The 23,080-nt window shown below is 40.1% G+C and overlaps 1 protein-coding gene across 1 annotated transcript in view; it reads left to right on the top strand.

The window, feature by feature from the left end:
* The window catches only part of luzp2 (leucine zipper protein 2), a 276,903-nt gene that overhangs the window by 175,682 nt on the left and 78,141 nt on the right, over nucleotides 1–23,080 (top strand). Inside the window, exon 6 of the mRNA XM_015953680.3 lies at nucleotides 20,308–20,370. Coding sequence (XP_015809166.3) covers nucleotides 20,308–20,370 — 63 coding nt within the window. The remainder of the gene's footprint in view (nucleotides 1–20,307; nucleotides 20,371–23,080) is intronic.

The following is a 23,080-nucleotide window of genomic DNA, read 5'->3' as shown; positions in this document are numbered from 1 at the left end:
GAATGCAGCCAGCACATCAGCAAGTACCCACTTATCCATAACCTAACTGAGGAGTTCAACAGATCTGGCCTTATTATAAATAATGGTACTGTCCAAACATGTCTGCACTGTGGTCCTTTCAGCTATTCTGAGGTGATGCCAAGTGTTTTATTCACCACTCTTCATGCAGCTTAACAGAAAAAAAAATTGAACAGTCCACCACATTTTGGGTCAAGAGCGGTAACAAGTTGGCAATTACACTTCTTACCTCAAGTGCAACACAAAACATATTGAGAGTGGAGCTGCTCAGTCCCTGTTGGATAATTTAAAATGTGATGAATCTAACACTCATCTCCGGTTTATTTAATGAAGCTGGAAGTTTTGTTATCATAAAGCTGTTTTCCTTTTAGGGTTTTAGCTAAAGAAAAATAAAACAGTTTTGCATTAATACCCAATTTTGAATATTACATTTGAACTGTGAAAAACACATTTACAACAACATTGCTGAATCTTTGATTCATTAAGTGCAAAAACACAAGATTTCAAATCCCGTGCAGGGTTTCCTTTTCAAACTCTCTCTCCTCTCAGTCTCTTCAATTTCCAACGTATTGGTAGAATGGAAAGTGACAGTTCCTGTCTCGCTGCAGACACTGACCCATATCACACTCCTCACACTTCCAGGCTGTGTTCTTCATAGAGTGTTTGCAGCACCATTGCCCCTTGCAGCTGGCACACTGGCCCTCGTCTGCTGCTGGTGGAGACAGGAAGGTGCTTACCACCTGGGGTCTTCTAAGGCTCATCTCTCAGGGAAGCTCCAAGCTAGTGTGCAGCAAGCTCCATCTGGAAATGCTGACAGGTCAGGGGCTTTTGCTGCATGCTGGCACCTAGATCTATGTAGAGTTGGATGAGTGTCCATCACCAGATGCTGGACTGTATTTGTGCAGATCGTCTGCGACTGTGGTGGGCATAGGGATGGATACTTGTCTTCTTCTAGTGTTGCACTGTGTTCCACCTGCATATTTCAAAGATCTTTTGGTGAGCACTTTTTCTTGGATAATGAAAACAATAAATCTTCCTTGTTTATATTTTCTACAAACTTTGAATCTCTACTGCTTCAGGTGTTGGGAGGGGAGGGCACTGGTGTAACTGGTCTGTGTCAACAGTATATAGACTTCCAGTAGGTTTTATGGACCAAACTAATAACATCAAAAGAGACCTCTTAAGGTGAAGCTTAAAGTTGATAGTGTAGCTTTTTATACCATCAAGTACAAATTCTCTAGCCTCTAGCCAGTAAATGTATCTGTATTTGGATTTGTTGCGCGCGGGGGGGGGGGGGGGGGGGATAACTGTATTTGTATTCAAGTAAAACTCAAAATGATTTGGTACTTCTGGTGGGGTGGGGGGTGTTGAAGGACAATACGGATGGGGGTTGGACAGTACCAGAGGTGGATGCTTTAGGTGCATGGGATTCATCAGCCTAAATTACCAAACTAAGAGGGCTACGTACACATAGCAAACAGGAGAGCACCCAACTTCAGATGTCAGTGACGGAGTGTAATGGAATAATCTCTGATCAAACTTTGCTTTCCCAAAGTGAGAAGCTACCTCTGGAATCCAAGGTAGAAAAAATTATTCAACAACAAAGTGATGGAGTTAAGTCTTTTCTGCCCCAGGGTATGACTTACAAGGTATTCATTTGTGCTTGAGGCCACTGCAAATGTATAAAAAATGTGAGAAAAGTTGGCCTTTAAGGATTCAGAGAACTATTGTATTAAATATGTTCCCTGGTTGGTTTCTAATACATAGATGGGGGTTGGACACTGAGGTTGCATTTTGGAGCACACCTCTGTGGTTTAGAGACTCCATCATCAGGCTCCGCTTTAGGTGTTCCCTTTGGGTGAGGTAGTTAGCAGCTTTAATCTCTGTGAGCATCTGCAGCATCCCCTTGGCCTTTCCCTTTATGACCCTCAGTGTGACCTGGGACCTTTTCCAGGTGTCTCCCGCTTGTGGATGCTTTCCACATCATCAAAAGAAAAATTGAAGGCAGATGAGAAAACGTTCATCTGGTCACGCAAACCCTGTAATCCAAACGAGGCATGTTAAATCATGCTAAGACATGCCTGCAAACGGTACTTTGTTAACTCTCCTAAACACATTACCAGAAACATGTGCATCTTTGCTTACAAAGTTGACTTACGCAAATATAATATAAACCTACTGACTTACTGCACTGTTCTAAGTTAACACAATACAACTGTCTGAGCTTGGTAAAGTATGCCAATAAAGACACTGAGTAGTGCATTTCAAATGCACAAGTGCCAACTTCATCAAAAAATATATTGTGTTTGTTTTGTGATTAGGATTTATTTGTATTTTCTGCTTGCAGGTGTTTCATAAAACCGGTAAACAAATTTATAATTTACATAATGAGATCAGATGTCATAAAATGCTTTCAAGATGTCATTTTTCTATGGTGAAAATAAAGAACACACTAAATTACAGTAATATACACAACAGTGTACTCAAGAGGCACAGTTGGACGTCCATATAACTTACTTTCAGTCTCCAGATGTTGTTCTTTGTTATACTGTAAGGGATAATCAAACTTTATTTGAATTGAACAACTTTACATAATGTCTATGCATTTCATAATCACACATTTTGTACAAAAATGATTAAAGACTGTTGTAAATATCACACAAGAGCATATAAAGAAAGCTTAGTTCTCCACCGATGTCTGATTAAGTTATTCACCAGAGTCCGTGTGTGGTTTTCCCTTGAACGAATGTTATTATCAGTAGAAATCATGGGAAAGCATTTGAAAGACACAACAATATTTTTTATAGTAAATTGAAAATGTGCGTTAATACTTTATGATCTTTTCATTAACCCTCTGGAGGCAAGCGTTGCAGATTTGCAACGTTAAAACCTACCTAACTGGTTACTCCACATACATATTTCATGAGCATTTTTTAACTCAGAAGTACCCCTGAAGGACCTAGTTGTTGGTACTTTTATCAAAACTTATTTAGAGCCTGAGAGGGTTAAATAGTTCTTGTTGCATTTTGAAAACTCCAGTTAAGAGAAATCTCTGGCACAGCAAATGAGGCCAATTGAGAACGGATACATTAACACACTGTTCAAAATATGATCCAAAGCATAAGTAGCAAGTATACATATTAACCAATAACAATTTATTTTTTCCTCAACTATGCAGCCTTAAAAGTCTATAGTAATATCCCAGACTAGAGCCCTGCACTGAAGCCCTAGGCCCTCAGGTCGGCCCGGCCCGACGGCCCTCGGGCCGGGCTTCGGGCCAACGACTGTGTAATTACCTCGGACACGAGCCGGGCCAGGCGCCTTTATTTTTAATCGAATTCATTTAAAAAAAATTGAAACACTTAAACCAGGGGTCGGCAAACTGTTCCCATCAAAGAGCCATTATTACCCGTTTCCCACAGTAAAGAAAACACTGGGAGCCACAGCAGCCACGGCGCTGTGGGCGGGGCCTACCCTCATACAGCAGAGCGCTGCTCACAACAGGTGACAGCAGCCGGTACCGGTCGCTCGTGTTTGTCAAAGTTATCCTTCATAAAAAGATAATCAATAAAACGATTTATATAAAGTGGATCCAGAAGTTGTAGCCCGTCTCTGCCAACAATAGTTTGATATTTTTCACCCTGTTGGTGGTTTTACTGAGCAGGTGCCACTTTTGTCATACATTTCTTTTTAAAACATGTTTAGACTGTTCAGAATACAAATCCAGGCTCTGTCACGTTTGATTGTTGTAATTAAACTTTGTAGGTGGGGAAGGTCAGAAAAGGATCCGATCATTTGGTTTTTCCCTCATTTACAGTGACGGAGATAACGGTGCAGTGCGCCTGGCTCTGGTGTTAATCAAGTTAAATTTTATCTATTTTCACAAGAAAACAGAACAGTTAAAAGTAGGGCTTGTGTTGACCGGACAGTTCCCGTGTATGACCGTTTATTTTGACGGAGAAAGAATAGAAAAAATTACCCCGACACATGCAGACAAACTGACATTTTATTCTACGCAAATCGCAGATGTAGATAAATCGCTCAAGAAAAGAATCCCATCTGAACATCTGAGCTGGACACTGCTCAGCGCAGCTCACTGTCAGCGCGTACGTAAGGTGCACAGCGAGCTGAAGATGTGGAGAGGGGTTTGGAGCGCGTCGCAGAACCAGAGCGCATGAGGGAAGCTTCCTCCGACTGAATTCAGTCGGAGGAAGCTTCCCGCTGATCTGAATCTGATGCGGATCTCTGTGCTTGTAAAATAATTAATGGCTATTTAAATAAAATGCTTTATATTTTACTGAATTAATTTTATATCTATAAGTCAATTCTAAATGTAAAGATTGTCTGCGAAAAACTGAACAGGCCCAACCCGGTCTTACTGTGAGACCGGGTTGACGGGTCACACTTGTGCGTAATCATAGGCACTTCCTGAGCTGAAGAGGATGTGAGATTCTGGGATTCTCCTCAGACAGCTCCTGGATGTGTCGCCACATTGGAGACAGGAACAAGCACTATTCAGCCAAAGTTTCATCATCAGGGAACATTTTCTAAGTGACAAGTCTCTCTGAGAGACCGGGTTTGGAAAACACTCGCTTCAGTGGGAGGAACCTTCCCGCATGCGCTCTGGTTCTGCAACGCGCTCCAAGGCAATCTCCACAACTTCAGCTCGCTGTGCACCATACGTACGCGCTGACAGCAAGCTGCGCTGAGCAGCTCAGATGTTCAGATGGGAATCTTTTCTTGGGTGATTTAGCAACATCTGCGATGTGCGTAGAATAAAATATCAGTTCGTCTGCATGTGTCGGGGTAATTCTTTCTATTCTTTCTCCAAAAATAAACTGTCAAACACGGGAACTATCCAGTCAACACAACACAAGCCCTGCTTTTAACTGTTCTGTTTTCTTGTGAAAATTGTTGGAAAGAGATCAAATTTAACTTGATTACCACCAGAGCCTGCGCCGTCATCTCCGTGACGGTAAATGAGGGAAAAACAAATTGATCGGATCCTGCACATCTTTTAACACATTGGTCAGGATTGACGCACTTTGTTTTCATTTAGTTGGTTAAAAAAAAGTCGGGCTCGGGTTGGGCCAGAGAATCCTGAAAACCTTTTCGGGCCGGGTCGGGCCGGGGCTCCACCCCCTCGGGCCGGGCCGGACACGGGCTCAGATTTTAGGCTCGTGCAAGGCTCTATCCCAGACCCATTGTGCATTTGTTTTCAGCATCTGTTTGTGTGAGTGAATGACTGAATATGTTGTAAAGCACCTTGGGGGGTTGTAGAACCCAGTAATGTGCTATACAAATACAAGCCATTTACCATATTTTCTTTTGAGCACTTAAACTAGTACACATTTGTTTAGTAATTTCATCTTTCAAATCTTTACATCTTAAATATATATGACTTATAAATTTACATTAGTCACTCCCCGCATCAGAAACCTTACATGATGTATTTTATTGTATGAGCTGACATAATTTACTCAGTTTGAAAACAAAACAAAACCAAAAGCGATAAATGACATGACCAGGAACGTCAAATCAGCGGGCTGGCTCAGGGAAAGACCGGAGCTATGTCATTATACTGCTGGTAATGGAAGCTGCATCACATGGAATATGTCAGCTCCTCTTGAAGAGGCAAACATTCCCCAATTATGTAAGAGATTCAAGTTCCTCCTATCTTGTTTCATTGTGTAACTTTAATGTCTGTTGCATACCTTGTATCATAACAACTCATCAACTATTAGATGAGGAATGAAGAAGGGAACTGAAACTGATTTTACACATGTGGCTCTGCCAAATGAGGATGTGTAAAATATTTCTGTTCAAGTTAGATTTAATATGTCCTGCATCTGAACTGAGAGCCAATTTCTGATTAAATGGAATGTTCAGACTGATGCACTCAGGAGGTGACAACACGTTATAGCTCATCATGATTGTGCTTTACAATAGCCTCAAATCAAATTGTCTTCTTCTGAAGATTTGTATAAAAACACACATCAGCCAAACTAAAAAAAAATGGATATGTTTGCACCATAATCACTAGAAAACATCTCTGCTATCCACGTTTTATACTGCATGCATATATTTATGTGGTTTAATAATGGATCTATGACAATAAAGCACCTTGATTTATCCATAATCCCTCCCTTTGACCTCAAGAGTTCCTACGAAACTGCCAAGATGAGTTCAAGTGAATCTGCCAAATGTCTTGTAAGATGTCTTGGTGTATGTGTCATAATTAATAACTTATGCAAACTGAACATTTGCTTTGCAAATGCCAGTAATTTATATTAGATGGGTTTGTCAGTTAGAGTTTGTCATGTGTTGTGTGTACAGGCCCATCCTCCATTTCCTTTCATTGCAAGGGTCTTATTTTTTCATGCTCTGGGAGAAGATACTAGTCTGGATTGACAGAGATTGTAATTGGATATGTTATGTCTGGAATCTGTTCATTAATACATGGCAAACACTGTCAAACTGGCAGAACTTAGAATATGCGTCTGACATTTTTCAGGAACATCAACTACATGTATATTTCAGGGAAAGAAGAAAATACTAGAAATGTAAAAAATACAAATAAATCATTAAAGTTGTTTAAAAATGGTAAGTGACTTTGTTGTAGTTGTATAGCTACCTCCAGGCTTCTATAAGGCACTTCACAACACAATCAGTCATTCACCCACCCACACCCACACACACATATTCACACACTGGTGGGGATGAGCTACATTGTAGCCACAGCTGCTCTGGGGCACACTGACAGAGGTGAGGCTGCTGAGCACTGGCACCACCAGTCCTTCCCACCACCACTAGCAGGTGAGGTGGGTTAAGTGTCTTGCCCAAGGACACAACAACTGCAACAGACTGAGGGGGACTCAATCCCTCAACCCTCCGGTTATGAGGTTATGACCCTTACATAAAAAATAATATACCATACATGCATATACATTTTCAAATTCTTATCCAAGGGTGAAAAATGAAGGTTGTTGCCATTTCCTGTTACTGGATTTCATATTTAAAGCATGGACTACTATGGCCAGTTTATAATTTACTAACAAGAACACCAGTATGAATAAAGGTTAGTAACAACAACAATAAATGCCTTACTGTACACTTCGGCGAAAATTCAGTGTTATTCTTATACCTGTCCAAGATTCTTACAGAAGTAACAGATCCTAAATGAAAACGGAGACATCCCTTCTTAGGCCATAAAGGATATAAATAACCACATCTGTGATTTTGGGTATGACACTGGGTCTCTTCCGACTAGACTTGTTCCCAGAAAACTTACAGAAGTAGTATCCACCCCAAAGATAATGCACATTTCAGCCTCTTATTTCCAGGATCTTGGTAATTGAAGCTATGGAAACAGGTTCAGCCTGCATGTTAAAGGTGTGGATAATCCTTTTAATTAACCCTTTAAGCGCCAAAGTCGCAGAATTGCGACAAGCAGCAATGTTGGATTTAATAAGCCACAGCAGCAGAAATGAGCCCTCATGCAGTTAATATGTTACACTGCGGGGTGGCAGACCCCTGTAACTTCAGTCCAAGCAGCATTTGTGGGTGTGTTACTATTCAAATTTATGGAGTATTTAGAACTTGAACCCCGCCCACCAGTCGCAGAGCCGCGGAGGTTTTCAGAGCAGTCAGATGAGTGAGAGCGAGCGAGTGGTAGGGGAAAAAACACAATGCCGAGTGGAATGTTCAGTGCTGACGAAGCTCTTCGTCTAGTACTGGCAGATTCGGATTTCGAGGAAGAATATTTCCTGTCCGAGGATGATCTGCCGTCTTCTAGTGAGACGGAAAGTGTGGCTTCAGCGGACAGCAACAGAGTCCGTCAGGCTGACAGCGACTACACGGTTACACAAGCAGCCCATCCAGCCCTTATCCGATGTTCCGCGTCGGAACGGCTCGTACCGGGTCTGATCCTTTGATCCACCGTGCCAGGGGGGAGGGGGATGTGGTGGTGGTGATCGGGCCGGTGAAAACTCCACTGGTGATCAATTCAGCCCCTATCATCCATCTATCTATCTATCTATCTATCTATCTATCTATCTATCTATCTATCTATCTATCTATCTATCTATCTATCTATACATATATATATGTACATATATGTACATATATATACATAGTTATATATGTCTATATAGGAATATGTATATATGTATCATAAACAATAACATCACTAAGAAAATAAGACAAAAACATAAAAAAATCTGCAAATGTGATGCACTCCAATATGGCTGCTACCTGATGACATCATAATATGCAAATTATGTGAGTGAATTTGTTCCTATCACAAAACTTGGCTCATACTGAAGATTTTTTCTAATTGGCAATATTCCTCTATCTCTAACCAGATTTAAGCTACAAGCTCTTTAAATAGTGATATAAAAAAAATCATATTTTACTGAAAAAACTATGGCGCCTAAAGGGTTAATACATTTGCAGTGGTATTTAGTAGGAATGAGTGCCTTGTAAGTCATACTCGGGAAAAACAATGCTCAGATTTGCCTATTTCATTTATTTATTGTTATTTAGACATTTCACCTGTGATTGGCTAACAGCAACATGACTCTACCACTGCCTTAAATTGCTTAGCAACATCAATTTTTTTTCTCTACAAACCTGAAAAAAGAAACATGTTTTGGACACAAAACTGAAGGAGCTCTGCTGTATGGTGGAGTTTTTAATGCTAAGCTTCTACTAGCTGAGACGTTATCTGCTGTTTTCCTGGTTGCTAAACCAACAATAGCCTTCCCCAGCGCGAGTCAAGATGGGTGAGCCCATGAATGTTCAGTGACAGTGTGACGTAGATCTGTTAGGCCTTCGAATCTAATAGTTTCACCATCTATTTTCTATCAGAAGCTAATTGCTAATGCTATTTTCAGTTCAGCCTGTGGTGCATAAAATGGGTACAAAGTGTATGCAACACATAGGAGCGCCAAAACAAAGATGCAAAACATATTCTCTTTCTTCATTTTCTGTGTTTAATAACAGCTGTTTATTTGTCAATTTGTGCATCTGCAAATTGTATAATTAATACAAGAGAGGTGCATCACTGATTAGGCAGGCGCCCCTCTGTTTCTTCACTTTGTTCTTTAAATGATCAGGAGAGTTTGGCAAACATGCGCACACAGTAAACAGTGAGCTCTGCCCAGCTGATTGGTTGTTTTGGTAACTACTACTAAGCAGTATGGAGACATCAGTGGATTTTGCTGTAGTCGGTGTTCAAAATGGATTAATGAAAGTACAGGATATTATTAACTCAAATATATCATTATAATACCATGACCATGTATAGAAATTTTTTACATTTTTACCAGCCTGTAACTTTACTTTTTTTTCTCAAATTGCAACAAACTGATGTTTTTAACCCTCCTACTGTGGATGAGGTGGTGCTCACTCCTCACCCCTGCCACATGGACACATGGGAAAAACGATCAACTCTGCTCAGTGGTCAACTTCCTCGCGGGGTCACACCCATTAGGACAGTGGGAGAGTTAAGTATAAAAAGTCCAAAATTTTCTTCTTCTCTTCTAGTGACCGATCTTTTTCAAAAGTAATAAATTAAAAAATGTTCTCAGCGACGAACCTTTGTTCATGTAAAATAGCAGAATCCAAGGTGTACCATCTTTGAATATTTTATCAACAAGCCTGGTCACGTCAGCTTGAGAACACGCTCTCTGGTGCCCATTTTTAAAATTTGCACCTACATCCAGGTTCTAATGTATTTATCTTTTTGAACGATCTCAGAATGTGTGAGAAGGTGTAGGAAATAAGCACAGACGTTTGCAGACTTCACTGTTTGTAGGCCCCTAAATGCATAATTAATTCCAGTTTCCATAGTGACAGCTCAATATTTTACAGTTTATAATTTTTAAAGTCATACTGGAGAGGCTTGCAAGAACCACACTGGATGCATGAACAAGAATGCAGAACAAAGGACTGTTGGACACACAATCTAGCACTGTAAATGATCTAGTATGCTGTTATTTCCTTGTCTGGTCCTACTGGTTTACAGCTAGTCTTTTTGTGAGAAGAAACAAGCACAACACGTTTCAAATAAAGCTGAATAAAATACCATCCCTATCGTTGTTATCCATCAAAGAGACTTCTAATTGTCAGCTATTTTCACCACAAGTGACTTTCTTGAATGTCCTTGTAATGAAGTTTTTTTTTCACTTCACACATTTTAGATCCACCTTTATCGGAGAAGATTTTCATTTGACTTTGCATCTCATTGATTTGTGAAATAAAACACAATAAACACAATCACAACCCAAAACTCAAATATTTGAAAAGATGCTACTGAAGACATTCCAAATGAGTAACAGCTCAATGCTTGTCTGTAGTTTTCATTTGGAACCAATTCACAAAATAAATAAATACATGTGATTTAAAGGTCCTTTAGTCTGCTAACCACACCGCTATTCAAATGTGACAAAACTGATTTGAAGGACTGAATGTCAATATGATTTATTTGTATTTTAATTTTAACTAGATATGTTGCTTTTTATGTTGCATTTAGAGTGTTTACATTGTGAACTGGTGCAACACAATTTAACTGAATTGAAATATTGTAGAGAAATTGCAGGTTTCTAATTCTAATATGGTGATTGAAATGATTTGGCCTTGTATATATTCACATCTCCAGGAAATGTTAGTGACAGTTTGAACCACTGTGCTCTGTTTGCTGTGGCCTTTAATTGGCATGAATAATAAAGGCATATTTCCATAAAATGCAAGCATCTGAAGTACTCATGCAAGAGAAACATCTTGCCATTTGAGGGTTTTCTTTCTTTCTTTTTATTGGCCTTTTTAGCTGAAATGTGTTGTGGCAACATTGTCTCGCTTATAGCACTGATAAGTGGTGTCAGGTAAGGTGCATGCCATGACTAGTGTGAGTCTAACTACTGAGCATGACAATATCAACACTGAAGGCAGTTCTGTGTATAGTTTGAATAAACTTTGTGTGGCTGGATGAAAGAGCTGAGTGGGAGGACGTGATACATAAATGAAATATGGCTGTGTGTATTACATGTCTTTCACACTCTGTGGTGAGAATGGCAGAATAACTTTACCCAGAAGAAATGAAAAATCTGCTTCTGGAGAAGTTGGTCTCGGACCCTTGACAGTGAGGCTAAAAGGACTCTACAGATGAGTGAGAGCTGAACGAGAACATCAGTAAATAGCCCTCAGGCATTTCTCTAACAGTAATGTGCCTATACCACTGACTCCATTTGCTTCACAATGTAAAAGAAGTTAATTTACATCTAATGAAGGACCCGTAAGACGTAAGATTCCATAGTAAATATGAAATCAATTTTACGGACCGTTGGGTTATTTTAACCAGAAGATTGGAACTTTTTATTGGAGGGATTATGTAACACTTGTATTAAGTCAGAGACAAGAGAAGAGAGAGTCACCTTTAAACATTTGAGAAGATTTATTTCTAAACAATTTAAACAATTTTAAACAAGACTAACTCTATCTCTAAGTGATGAATGGGTCTGGTGTAATGAGACATGAGATGAATCGTGTATGTGAGAGTAATGTTATAATCAGAACTCTCGTATCCGGAGAAGCAAGTCTGAACGATGTTGTGATGTTTTGCTTTTAGCTATGATCAGAGTTTGATCGGAGTTTCATAAACACATGAGACACCATTTTGTCGCTCTACATATACCCTTGATGAGACCTCCGTACAGATCCAGAATGCCAGGTCCTCGGACCCCCTTTCGGTACAGGAGCCGGTGAAACAGCGTCAGCAGTATGACAGGCTAGTCTTTGGATTGTCTCCAGGTAAAAGCGACAGTTGGTTCACAGCGTCAGAGGGACCCCCTTGGGTCATTGAGTTCAGCTTTTATTCTGAAAGGAACCATTGCTTGGTTGGTAAAATGCAACAGATTTTATCCAGCTTGTTGGTTCTTTGCTTAAAAAGAAGGAAGTCTGGATAGCCTGTCTGATACTTCGCTTAGCAAGCGGTGAACTGCAGTGAACTGTAGAGAACTCAGAGAGCTGTTGAGAACTCCAGTTAAATCTTAAGAACTGAACTTAAGATGGCGTGGGACTGGTTTTATTAATCTGGATGTTTTGAACTCTGGTCGAATCTAAGTTGGCAGGTTTATAAACACTAGAGAGACCATGCCACGCTTCAGAAAGGAAGGTTCTGATTGGATCAGTGAAAACAATGTGTCATGCGTTTACATTTTGTGTAGTCAGCATTAGGGTTGAGCGAGTACACCACTATCTGTATCTGTATCTGTTCAACCAACTAAATTATCTGTATCTGTATCTGTACTCGGAATGGGTGTGACATGACCCGGAAGTGGGTGTGGTTTACATAAATATATTATTCTAAGTCTGAAATTGATATGGATTGATCAGAAGTTGATATGTGTATTGTTTATTTGAAAACTATTTACAGAGCAGCCTCAGAATTGAGATTAAATATTTTTGATCACAATAGTAAAGAAACTATTGCAGAACAAGTTTTTTTAATAAAATCAGAACATTAATATTTAAGTGCATGAATTAATACATCTGAACTCATGCAGTAGGAACTAGGAAATATGAAAAGCTAGAACCAGACACAACTTTATGTATATATTTTTTAATTTTATTTTGATTAAACTGATTTTTTTCTTAACGTTCTTGGCATTTTGCCACACACAAAGTTAAACAAAACAATGTTGATTAAGGTGTGTGTGTGTGTGAGAGAGAGAGATAGAGAGGGTGAGAGGGAGAGAGATGGAGTTAAAAAAAATAAAAAACCCGACCGGAGCGGAGGTAGTGAGTGACTGATGCAGCACGTCAGCTCTGTCTTGTCAAATGCACCATGTAAGTTACGAAAAAAGTAACTTGAAATATTCAACCGAAAAAGAGGCGAGCTGAAGAAAACCTAGGGAAAACTGAAGAAACGTGAGCAACAGTGAAGCAATCACAGCGACATCCGTTACTGTCTGTGTGTGTGCGTGGATGAGCCGGACGGACTGCACTCCTGGCCGGCTAGAGAGTTTTGTGTGTAGGGAGGGGCGGGCGCTCTATGTGACTGGCCAATCACAGAGCGTGAAGACAGTCAGTTACCCAATGAGGATTTTCCTTCAGCACGATTACAGATATTTCCGAGGTTTACTCGTTTCATGCTCGTATTCGTCAAAAATGCTTTATCCGTACCGGAGACGAGTATCCGGCTCATCCCTAGTCAGCATGTCTAGTGCAGCTAAATTAAAGTCATATTACTTATTCAAGCAAATTAATCTTAACATTGTCATTTCACAGATTGGTCAACATTATATTATTGACAAACACTTTGTTTGATTAGCTCTATTAAAAATAGAGTTCTTTGATTTATTAAAAGGAAAGAGTCCTTTATCTTCATTCTTCTCTTGCTGGAAAGAAAGCAGTTTTAGAAGCGAATGCATGACCTTGAGGCAGTCTCATGCAGCTTAATACTGTGTCAGAGGCATCTGTGGAGAGAAGGTAAATAACCTTCGGAGGAATAGCTCCTTCATCACGTTACAGCAATGTTGATGTTTAATCCCCACAAATAACTCAAACCTGAAGGACCTCTGCTGTATGGTGGAGTGGCTAACGCTAACCATTTGCTTCCACTAGTCAAGACATTCTCTTATGTTGGTCGCTCAACCAACAACAGCCTTCCCCATCGAGAGCCATGCATGATGACTCAGACCATATTTCAAAAATATGTGAAAATTTATTTCTCAGTGAACTTGGTCTTTAATTTTAATGAGAACTATCTCTAATCTCAAGCCCTATTCAACTCACCTCAACTCAACTTTATTTGTAAATCGCACCTTACAGGCAAAAAGATGCCACCAAGGCTCTACACTGATCAAGTAAAAACATAAACCACTAAGTCCAGAAAAAAAACATTGTATCACAAGATACAAATAAAAAATACAGTGAGTACACAGATTGCTATAAGTAAAACAATTTTCAAGAAACTCCTGAAGACCCTGCTCTTCAGAGAGCATCTTCTAAACTAGCCCCTGTTCTAAACTAGCGTCCGTTGACCATAAATTTACCGTACGCTTTCCTCTCCTGGGCCTTAACGGTGCAACAGTATTAAGGATAGGCTCACAGGTCTCATTAAAACAAGTAAGCAATCCATCCAGTGAGGACTTGTCTGATAAATCAAAGAAGGCTTGTTCAAACAGTGAAGTGAAATGAGTTGCAGTGTCAGAGTTCACATGACGACTATACCTACTGGGGGTAACAGGTGCCAGCAAATTGCTATGCAGAGTAGTCTCAAATAATATTGGATTATGGTCTGAAAGAACTGCATCCTTAATAGTCAGATTATCTACTGAACACCCCAGTGATAACACAAGATCCAGTGTGTGGCCACATTCCTGTCTGGCCCCATTAACCCACTGCGTAAAAGTCAAAGAGTTCACAAGGTTGATGAAATCAAAGACTAAAGGTTTTCCTGAATATATAAATATTAAAGTCTCCCAGTAGCAATATCCGCTTGTATCTAGCAGCCCAGTTTGCTAGGACTTCTGAAAACTCCGGCAAAAAATCCTTATTGTATTTTGGGGGTCTATATACTACAGCACAGAGGATAGGTTGCAGATGACCAAGTTCGAATAAACACAGTTCAAAACTGGTATTAGGAGACCAGGACTGCAAATGTTTCATCTTCAGATTAGCTTTATAAGTAACCACCAATCCACAGCGATGTTTAGTGGTCCTCAACACATTAATAAAAGCACTGTCAGCTGGGATTAGTTCATTAAAAGCAGAGGACTCACCAGGAAGAATCCATGACTCCATCTCACAGAGGATGTCGAGAACATGTGTTGTAAAAAATTAATTCACAATGAATGTTTTGTTAGCCACAGACCTAGCATTGACCAGGCCCCACCTTAAGGATACTTCAGAACTGTTGATGGTGGAAGAAGCTCTAGTCAATGATCAGAGATTCCTCAGATCGGCTTGTCTCCAACTGAATCTCTGAAAGGGTGGGGAGCGCTTACCATACTCCCATGAATTGCCAGCAACAGGAACGAGCCACAAACCCACCACACGCCACGGCGCCAGGGACCGAGTGGACGAACTTGCGAACCACCAGAAAAGGCAAGCTTCAATGCTTTCAGCTTGACGAGCCGTCCACCCCGACAGCCTTTCCTCCTACGTTTCCTCCTAGCAGAGTGCGTAAATGGTGATGTTTCCCAGCACGCCGGAAGGCCATCCAGGTAGAGGGGAGAGGAAGTATTCCGGTGCTCAACCGCTTCAGATGGTAAAAATCCAACCGCAAAACCTATTTTAAATAGCATATGACGATCATACACCAATCTCGGGTGAGCGGGTTGTAAAACATAGGCTAAAAACAATAAAAATACAAAAAGTAGAGGAGTTGACAGACGGCAAGCCAGCAACACTGGCGCCATCTCGAATCTTCTTCTTCTATTCACACAGCAGGATTTCTAAAGCCCTTTTTAGAAGACACACCATTGCTGGTAAATGAGCATATAATTGCTGCCGCTGTGTGTCTTATGAACGGGCAGTGGCAGCATGGCAATGAGGGAATTTTGCTGAATTTGTGCCGCTATGCTTGGCAGTAATATTACCTCATGAACGTATATTACACCTTGGCGCAAGAGAGGGTGGTGTAATGATCAGGTGGGGAGTTACTGTCGAGCTCTGGACGAAAACTATTAAAAAAATGAAAGTAAACACAGGCGGTCACTTTTGCAAACAGAACCAGCAAAGACGATAAACTGGAGTAATGCAGAGCTCCAGGAGCTTCTCTCTCTTAGAGCTCAGATCACCTGAAACTGCACAGGGACTGTGGAGGACAGACAACTTTAGGAGTGATTTGTTAAAAAAAAAAGCTTAATGAGTGTAGATCACACTACATAAATACATACATAGATAAGATATGTCCAAGTTAAACAGAATTCCACGGCAGGGCAACCACTGCCTCCATAACACCCTTTTACTGCCACTGTGTAATCATTTGTAAAACGGACACGATTCTGCCACATAACCACCACGGTCTGACCACTTTTAAATGCCCTAAGGCTTCCTGATGCCAGCTCAGCGTTGCAGCAAATTGGCAGCATTGTTTTCTAAAAGAGGCTTAAATGACAGATGATTTTCAAAGCAGTTTTGGTCCTACAGTGTGGTGTGGGCTGTGTAGCAACTGGGTCAAACTAACCAGTACACTCAAATAGATTTGACTCTTGGACTATTCCCAGTGGAGGAGCATAGCGAGCTTCTGTCACCTAGCTTTCTACATGTCACATTCAGCAGGTAACATGTTCACTTGTCCCTCAAAATCAGACCCAGACAATCCAACATGTTTGAAAGCCTGGATTTATGCATGGACTGGTGCTGTTGTGCTTCCAAACAGACCAGAGTAGCTCGTAATCCACCAACTAAAAGAGGATTATCTGATAAGATTATCTTTAGTCAAAATGGCAAATGTTAGAAAGGGAAAAGTAGGTAAAAAATCTGCATGGTTATTTTCCAGCATCTCTACCACCTCTAGACACAATTTATGAAGAACAAGCAACCAACCGGACACATACATACATTTACAGCAGGATGTAAAGGGGACAAAGCACTTTAGTATCATGTTGTGTTTACATGTGGATCTCTAGTGCCTCTATAAACACTCCAAAAAAAAAACATCCATTATTTTATGTCAGATTTTGGTTTCAGAAGCCTTTTTTGAACTCTTGAAATTTTCTCATGGTGTGATACTGTATTAAGTAAAATAGCATAGACTGATTGCCACACTCCAACAAAAGTCATCCCTAAATTCTTGCACCTTCTAAATCATTGCTACCAAATCGGGAAGGTTTTCAGAGGCAATCCAGATGCCCACGATGACTAGAAAATGTTCTAAATCTCATCAACATGAAAGGAAAGCCCTTAGGCCACTTATGCAAGAAAACATAGAGCTCTTGCAAACGTTTTCACACATTTGGAAACTCCCTTGGGAATGTTATCTGCCACCGACTGTCACAGTACAGTATGATACTTTTCCTGATGCTTCAGGAAGAAGGTAAAACAGCTGCTTTGTGTTTATATTTGTTGGGTCCAGGGTAGCCTCTACTTTCTGTCCAATGGTAGCTGAGGTACATTTCAGCCTCTGTGTCACTATAACCCGAACTGAAAAAAATTACTTGTAAACAACAACAAAAACAACATAAAAAAAGGAAAATGCCCATAGGTCCAGAGGATGACAGTTCTGTAGGAATAACACATTATGACACATGAAGCTCAGTGTGTCTCATTTTGCATAATCCTGTGTGACATAGAAACTCCAAAGGATCTTATTTTCACTCTCAGCATGTCCCGGGGCTAAGCTATGTCACACTTTATGATAGCTTCCAGTTCCACACATCCTCAAATGGTGGTCGCTCCGTAGGAGTGAGAGGAGGTATCCCTGTGTGGAATTGATGCTTGGGCAGTTTTGCCTCACCGAATCACAAAACAGCTGCCAATGGAGCTCATTACCTCAGCTCAGAGTGCATATAGTGTATGTGTTCAGAAGTACAGTACGCCGCATGTGTGGGCGAGAGATATGCATTGCAAAAAGGAGACAGATTCCAGAAGTGCAACACTCACGATTGCGTTGATAAGCTTACCGCGGTACTGATAAAGTGAGACTCAATTTGTTACAGAAGCAAGTTAATATCCTGAAAATCTGTGTCACAGAGGTATGAAAAGCTGCACACACAGCACCTTGGGACTGTTTCGGCTGCACTGGGAATTCTTATGTACAATCTGATGGTTTCTTTCTTTTCTACACACTAAGACCATCTTTGCACTGCATCAAAGTTGATGCAAGACCATTAATTAAAAAAAAACATTTATGTCACCATTGCATGATCTTTCATAAAAAAGAACACCATTGAATCATATTGCTATGGCGTTGTGGCAAATTGACAGCATTATTTTGTAAATACTGCAAATATATGCAGGAAGCAGTGTCCTGACCAATCACAAGCTTGCGGTCTCCGTCACTTTTGACAGATGTTTAAAATTTGCGGCATGTCTCGGTCACCCTCTGCGAGCCCTTCTGCCGACGCATAATGGTGTTGCGTGTGCCCGCACAGACGCAGACGGAGAAGTATAAATCAGGCTTCACATGTTGCACCTTCAAACTCATCTAGCTTTTTCCAGTCATACAAGCTATTTTCTATTCTGCACAAATGTCATGTTTAAGTCTGTCTCAACACACATTTGTGTAACTGCTTATTCATGTGAAGAAATCTAAGTCACAGAATCTCCTTCCTCCAGTGCAGACATGCAACTTAGGTAACACTCGATAGCATGCTAAGCAATTTCACTCCATGTTTTAATGCTAGATATCTACGGCCATGGCATTGTAGTTGAGTAAATGTAACATTTATTCCCCCAAAGCTTCCATTTCTTACTACAAATATTTTGTTGTTTTGGCTTGTGGACAAATTAAAATCTTAACCATTGACTCAATGTAACTGGCTCAATAATTTCATTAGGATTTCTTAATTTTATGGTAATTTAATAAAAGCAGTGAATAAGTCTGTGCTAATCTGATGAGATAGTGTCTGATGAAGTTTTGTATTTTATATGAAACCAGCACAGCTCTGTATAAATCAGTGTCCAATTACCTTCTAAATACGATTTTCATTTATTGATATTCATTCACTCTTTAAGTCAGCCCACAAATGCTCTAATACTGAAATAAAGGTATGGACCGTTGAAATGCAATGGTGCAAAGTATATATTCATGTGCACATTTTTGTCAGCAGAATCTGTATTTCACACAGACAAAAAGGGTGAAAAGGCATCCCAAACACTCTCAGCATTGCTGCTCTGCAAACACAGAAAAGCTGGTAGACGTGACATGATTTTTAGAGCTGTAGGTTTTTGTTTTCCTCTTGTTTTGGAAGGTGTTGCTCAGAAATCTAACGAAAGGTTTTTAGAAATATTAATATCATATGGATGGCTTAAACATTGTCTTCTGTTTACTGAATTATTCCTGCTTTTTTCCAAGTAGCTTTCTCATTTGATGCATGAACTCTTTGAGGACCTAAGTCTGGTTTCAATTCACAGAAGGGACATTCTGAATAGCTTTCTCGCTAAACCAATTTAGGGTCTTTCAGACTTTAGTGAAGTTTAGTCATGGTTGATTGTGCTGTTTTATTGGATCATCTCAAGATCTGGATGTGTAATTTGAGTTAAACATCAAGTTACTTAAGGAGCACTCATACCAACAGATCGTTGCTAATTATGCAAGAGAAAACACACCTCCCTCTCATCTTGCTCGTATCACTTTCAGGCTTTAATTCCTTCTGTCTCAGCATGCTCTCTCACAGCTGTGTCATTTGTTGGTTTCTCTTTAAACAACTTGGAATAAATTTACTCAGTATATCTTTAGAGGAAAAGAAGTGGTGTCTTGCAGAACGTCTCTGGCTCAGAATGTCATTTTGTAGGGTGACCATAGAAAAAAGTCCTCATTTTAGCTGTGATTCACATTTAGAAATTAGATCATAAAAATAAGAAAAGCAATTAATTCAATAACTTTATTATAAATTTAGCTTTTTAGGGAGATGTGAGAAAATCTGTCCACCTGTCATTTATTTTTAATTCTTTAAAATCCAGAAATAACAACTTGACTGATCCGTGGGGGGGGGGGGGGGGGGGGGGGGCTGTTCAGACAGTAACCCAATTGCAGGAATAACAGTCGTGTCCCTGAGTTCAAAAGTGTTTTAATAACAAAGATTCCTCCACTGACTGAAACAATATAGCTCAAAGGTACACTTGTTCCATAAACGAGACAAATAGTCCAAACCAACGCCACGCTGAGGACGGCAGCAGTGGCCTGAAATAGGGTCAGGGCAGTCTTGGTGATTTGGTTCAGCTGCAACTCTCCAGGAGGTTCACAGGGAAGGGGAGGGCTCCTGACAGGAGCTGCAGCTGACCTGAACAAAATAACAGGGAACAGAGGTAAACAAGCACAAAACCAAAAACAGAAAACCACACAAAAAGCGGCAAATCATAACATCATAGTTGGAAACTGCATTTCTGTCAATTTATACGTTTTTGAGTGGATTCTGAAACAATACCCATTTCACTGCTCATCAGGCTTATCTGAAATTAAAACCAGTTTACTGCCAAGAGTCTTCTGCAGCTAAACACTCTGCTGGAGAAACCAAAGTAGCCGAAGTGCTTTTTGTGGGAGCTAAAACAAAACCTTAAGAACATGCAGGTTGCAGACTAAATGTGAATGACATTATTTCTTTGTTTGCTTGTTTTTAGAACAAGAGCTTGAAAAACAAGCTGCTCTCTGGGAACAAACTTTGTGACGCTTATGCTGAAGAGGTAAGGCTGTTTTAATGATCATCATCTGTTGTTCCACATTTGTAATTGTATTGGAGCGCCAGCTGATTGTGTGGTGATCACTGAATTAGTGCAAATGGAAAGACTTTGTACATGGCTGTGGTTTTCTCAGGAGCAAGCCGTTTTACAAAACACAGATTTACATATTTGAATTACAGTATTGTTAATATTTTCTGCGCTAATAAAAATAGAAAAATATGATTCTCTACTTAAAGGTAATAATTATTTAATGCATGGCCAAGGACATATTTGATCTTTTATTTTTTATAGGTTAATTAATTATATATATACACATTTTTTGGTCTCGCCAAAGGATTTATGGTAATACCTTTAAAAGTTTTTACTGTTATGTTCAAATTTCTCCTTCATCTCAAATTCAAAGTTAAGCTTGTGCCATTTTCTTCCACATTTCTGCCTGTTTTACTCCTCCATAAGCAGGATGGCGCATGTTTAGCTAAAGAACTATGCTTGTTAAAAAGAGTCCCATTCAATCGGTTTTTTTTTTCTTCAGTCAGCAAATCCCTTTTTTCCAGAACAGCTTCCATGCAGGTCAAATACGAACAGCCACGTTGTTCAATGACACCAGATGCTGCAAGAATTTCAAGTTATGTTTACATCAAACAGTCTGCTCTTGGACCAAGTCCCAGAACACACTGACATTTGCTAGAAAACGGTGCCACTTGTACACAGTTTACACTGAAATGATATGGAAATCATTTGGAGAATTATTGTCTCTTGACATGTTTGTTGGCATCTGCAAACTTTTTCCAGAACGTCGTACAGATCTTCTTCTTCTCGGCTCTGTCGCTTTCTCCCAGACAAAGTTACACATAAGCCTGCTTGATTTTGGCAGGCCAGTGAATTTCAGAGCATCCTGTGCTTAACAGTGAGGCGTTTGATGGCTGCAGAGCAATGTGAGGAGCTATAATTGTAGTGAGAGCAGTTTTGAGTGAGTTTTGGCTGTCACTTTTCATCTTTTTCTGCTTCAACTCCGCTGCCAGTTACTACTGTCAGCACCCTCCACCTGGTTCATGTCCTCAATGAAGCCCTGAGCTTTTCACTGCTACTTTTACCAACCTGCTGACCAAAGCTAATGCTGTAATTTATCCATGATGTGTAATACAAGGCTGATGGTCTGGCGGTCATCTTGATGACATGCTCAAATCTGAGCAGATATTGCTGAGTAATTGTGGGTTTTATAGTTACGCAGCATGTTGGTTGGAGACCACAACCTTTTTCTGGATCCAGACTAGAGTAAGCTGAATAACTATAATGATTTTTACCACACCGTGTAGGAAAGTTGAAGTTTGGAGTAAAATGGATGATTCATTTGGTGTAAAAAGATCATAAGAAGTAGTTTGTTTCATCCGTTATGAAAGTTCAGGAATTGTTTTCCAGCTTAGATTAGCATCTAGAATAGTATAAGTACTGAAACCAAAACCATTCAGACTCTCTAACTAGGCCTAAGCAAAACGATTATTTTTGTAATCGATTAATTTAGTGAATTTTTTAGATGCATCGATAACTTTAATGATTAATTTGTCAATTTGATTAGATTTTGATTTGATTCAATTATCAATTATTTCCCCATTATTTGACTTGTATGGCAATTTGACTATTACAAATGTATGTATCTCAATGAAATAAACACACATTTCTTCATTTGAACACATTTTAATCAAAAAACATTCGAATATAAAGTTGTAGTAGTAGTAGTAGTGGATGGTGCAACTTAGATCTATTAGATCAACAATCTGGAGGAGCATGAAGTATAAAAAATAAGTTCAAACATTACACTTGACAATCAAGAGTTGGTGGTCATTTTGCTTTTGCAAGCACTTCAACAATGATGGACGTGTCCACGACGGCCGCGTTTACCAGGTGATACATTATCTTTAACATTTTTACTGTGGACAGTTTGCGCTGTCTCACATTGTCAGCTCTCGCCAGCTCTCGTGATCAGCATGTGCGCATTCCGAATCATTTTGCCAGCATGGGACACATGTAAAAATTAACAAAACAGATAACAGCTGTTGCTATTTGTTACTGCTAAGCAGCTTAACCCTCCCACTGTCCTAATGGGTGTGACCCTGCGAGGAAAGTTGACCACTGAGCAGGATCGATGGTTTATCCCTTGAGGTCCATGTGGCAGGGGTGAGGAGTGAGCACCACCTCATCCCTACCACATGGACCTCAAGGGATAAACCATCAACCCTGCTCAATGGTCCACTTTCCTCGTGGGGGTCACGCATGAAGACAGTGGGAGGGTTAAATGAGTTGAGGTTGAGTGTCTATCTCTCTGTGTGTGAGTGTGTGGGTCTGCTCCGGTCTGTTCGTGTGTGGAAGTGAGTGCATGTCTATATGGGGGTGTTTGGATGGTAAAAAAAAAGTGTTAAAAAAATGGAAAACTTACGGTGGTTTTTGTTTGCAGACGCTGCTCCTAGATGCCGTCGTTTGACGTGCTGGTGCATAGCAGTTGTGCTTTTGTGATAGGCCATTTCCATTTTACAAGGCCGGCAAGCTACTGAATCGCTTCATTTTCTGTTGAAATAGTCCCATACTTTTGAACTGTGAGTTTGGGTTGAGTGATTTTAGTCACCTGCCTCACTCATTTTGCTGCTACTCGCTGCCGCCATGTTTGTTTTGAACCTGATGACACATCAACGCACATTATTTGCATCAACATATTTAA

Source organism: Nothobranchius furzeri, chromosome 9 (assembly GCF_043380555.1).
Source record: "Nothobranchius furzeri strain GRZ-AD chromosome 9, NfurGRZ-RIMD1, whole genome shotgun sequence".
Lineage (NCBI taxonomy): Eukaryota > Metazoa > Chordata > Actinopteri > Cyprinodontiformes > Nothobranchiidae > Nothobranchius > Nothobranchius furzeri.
Note: the sequence above shows the minus strand (reverse complement) of the source record. Positions and strands in the feature narration are given on the sequence as shown.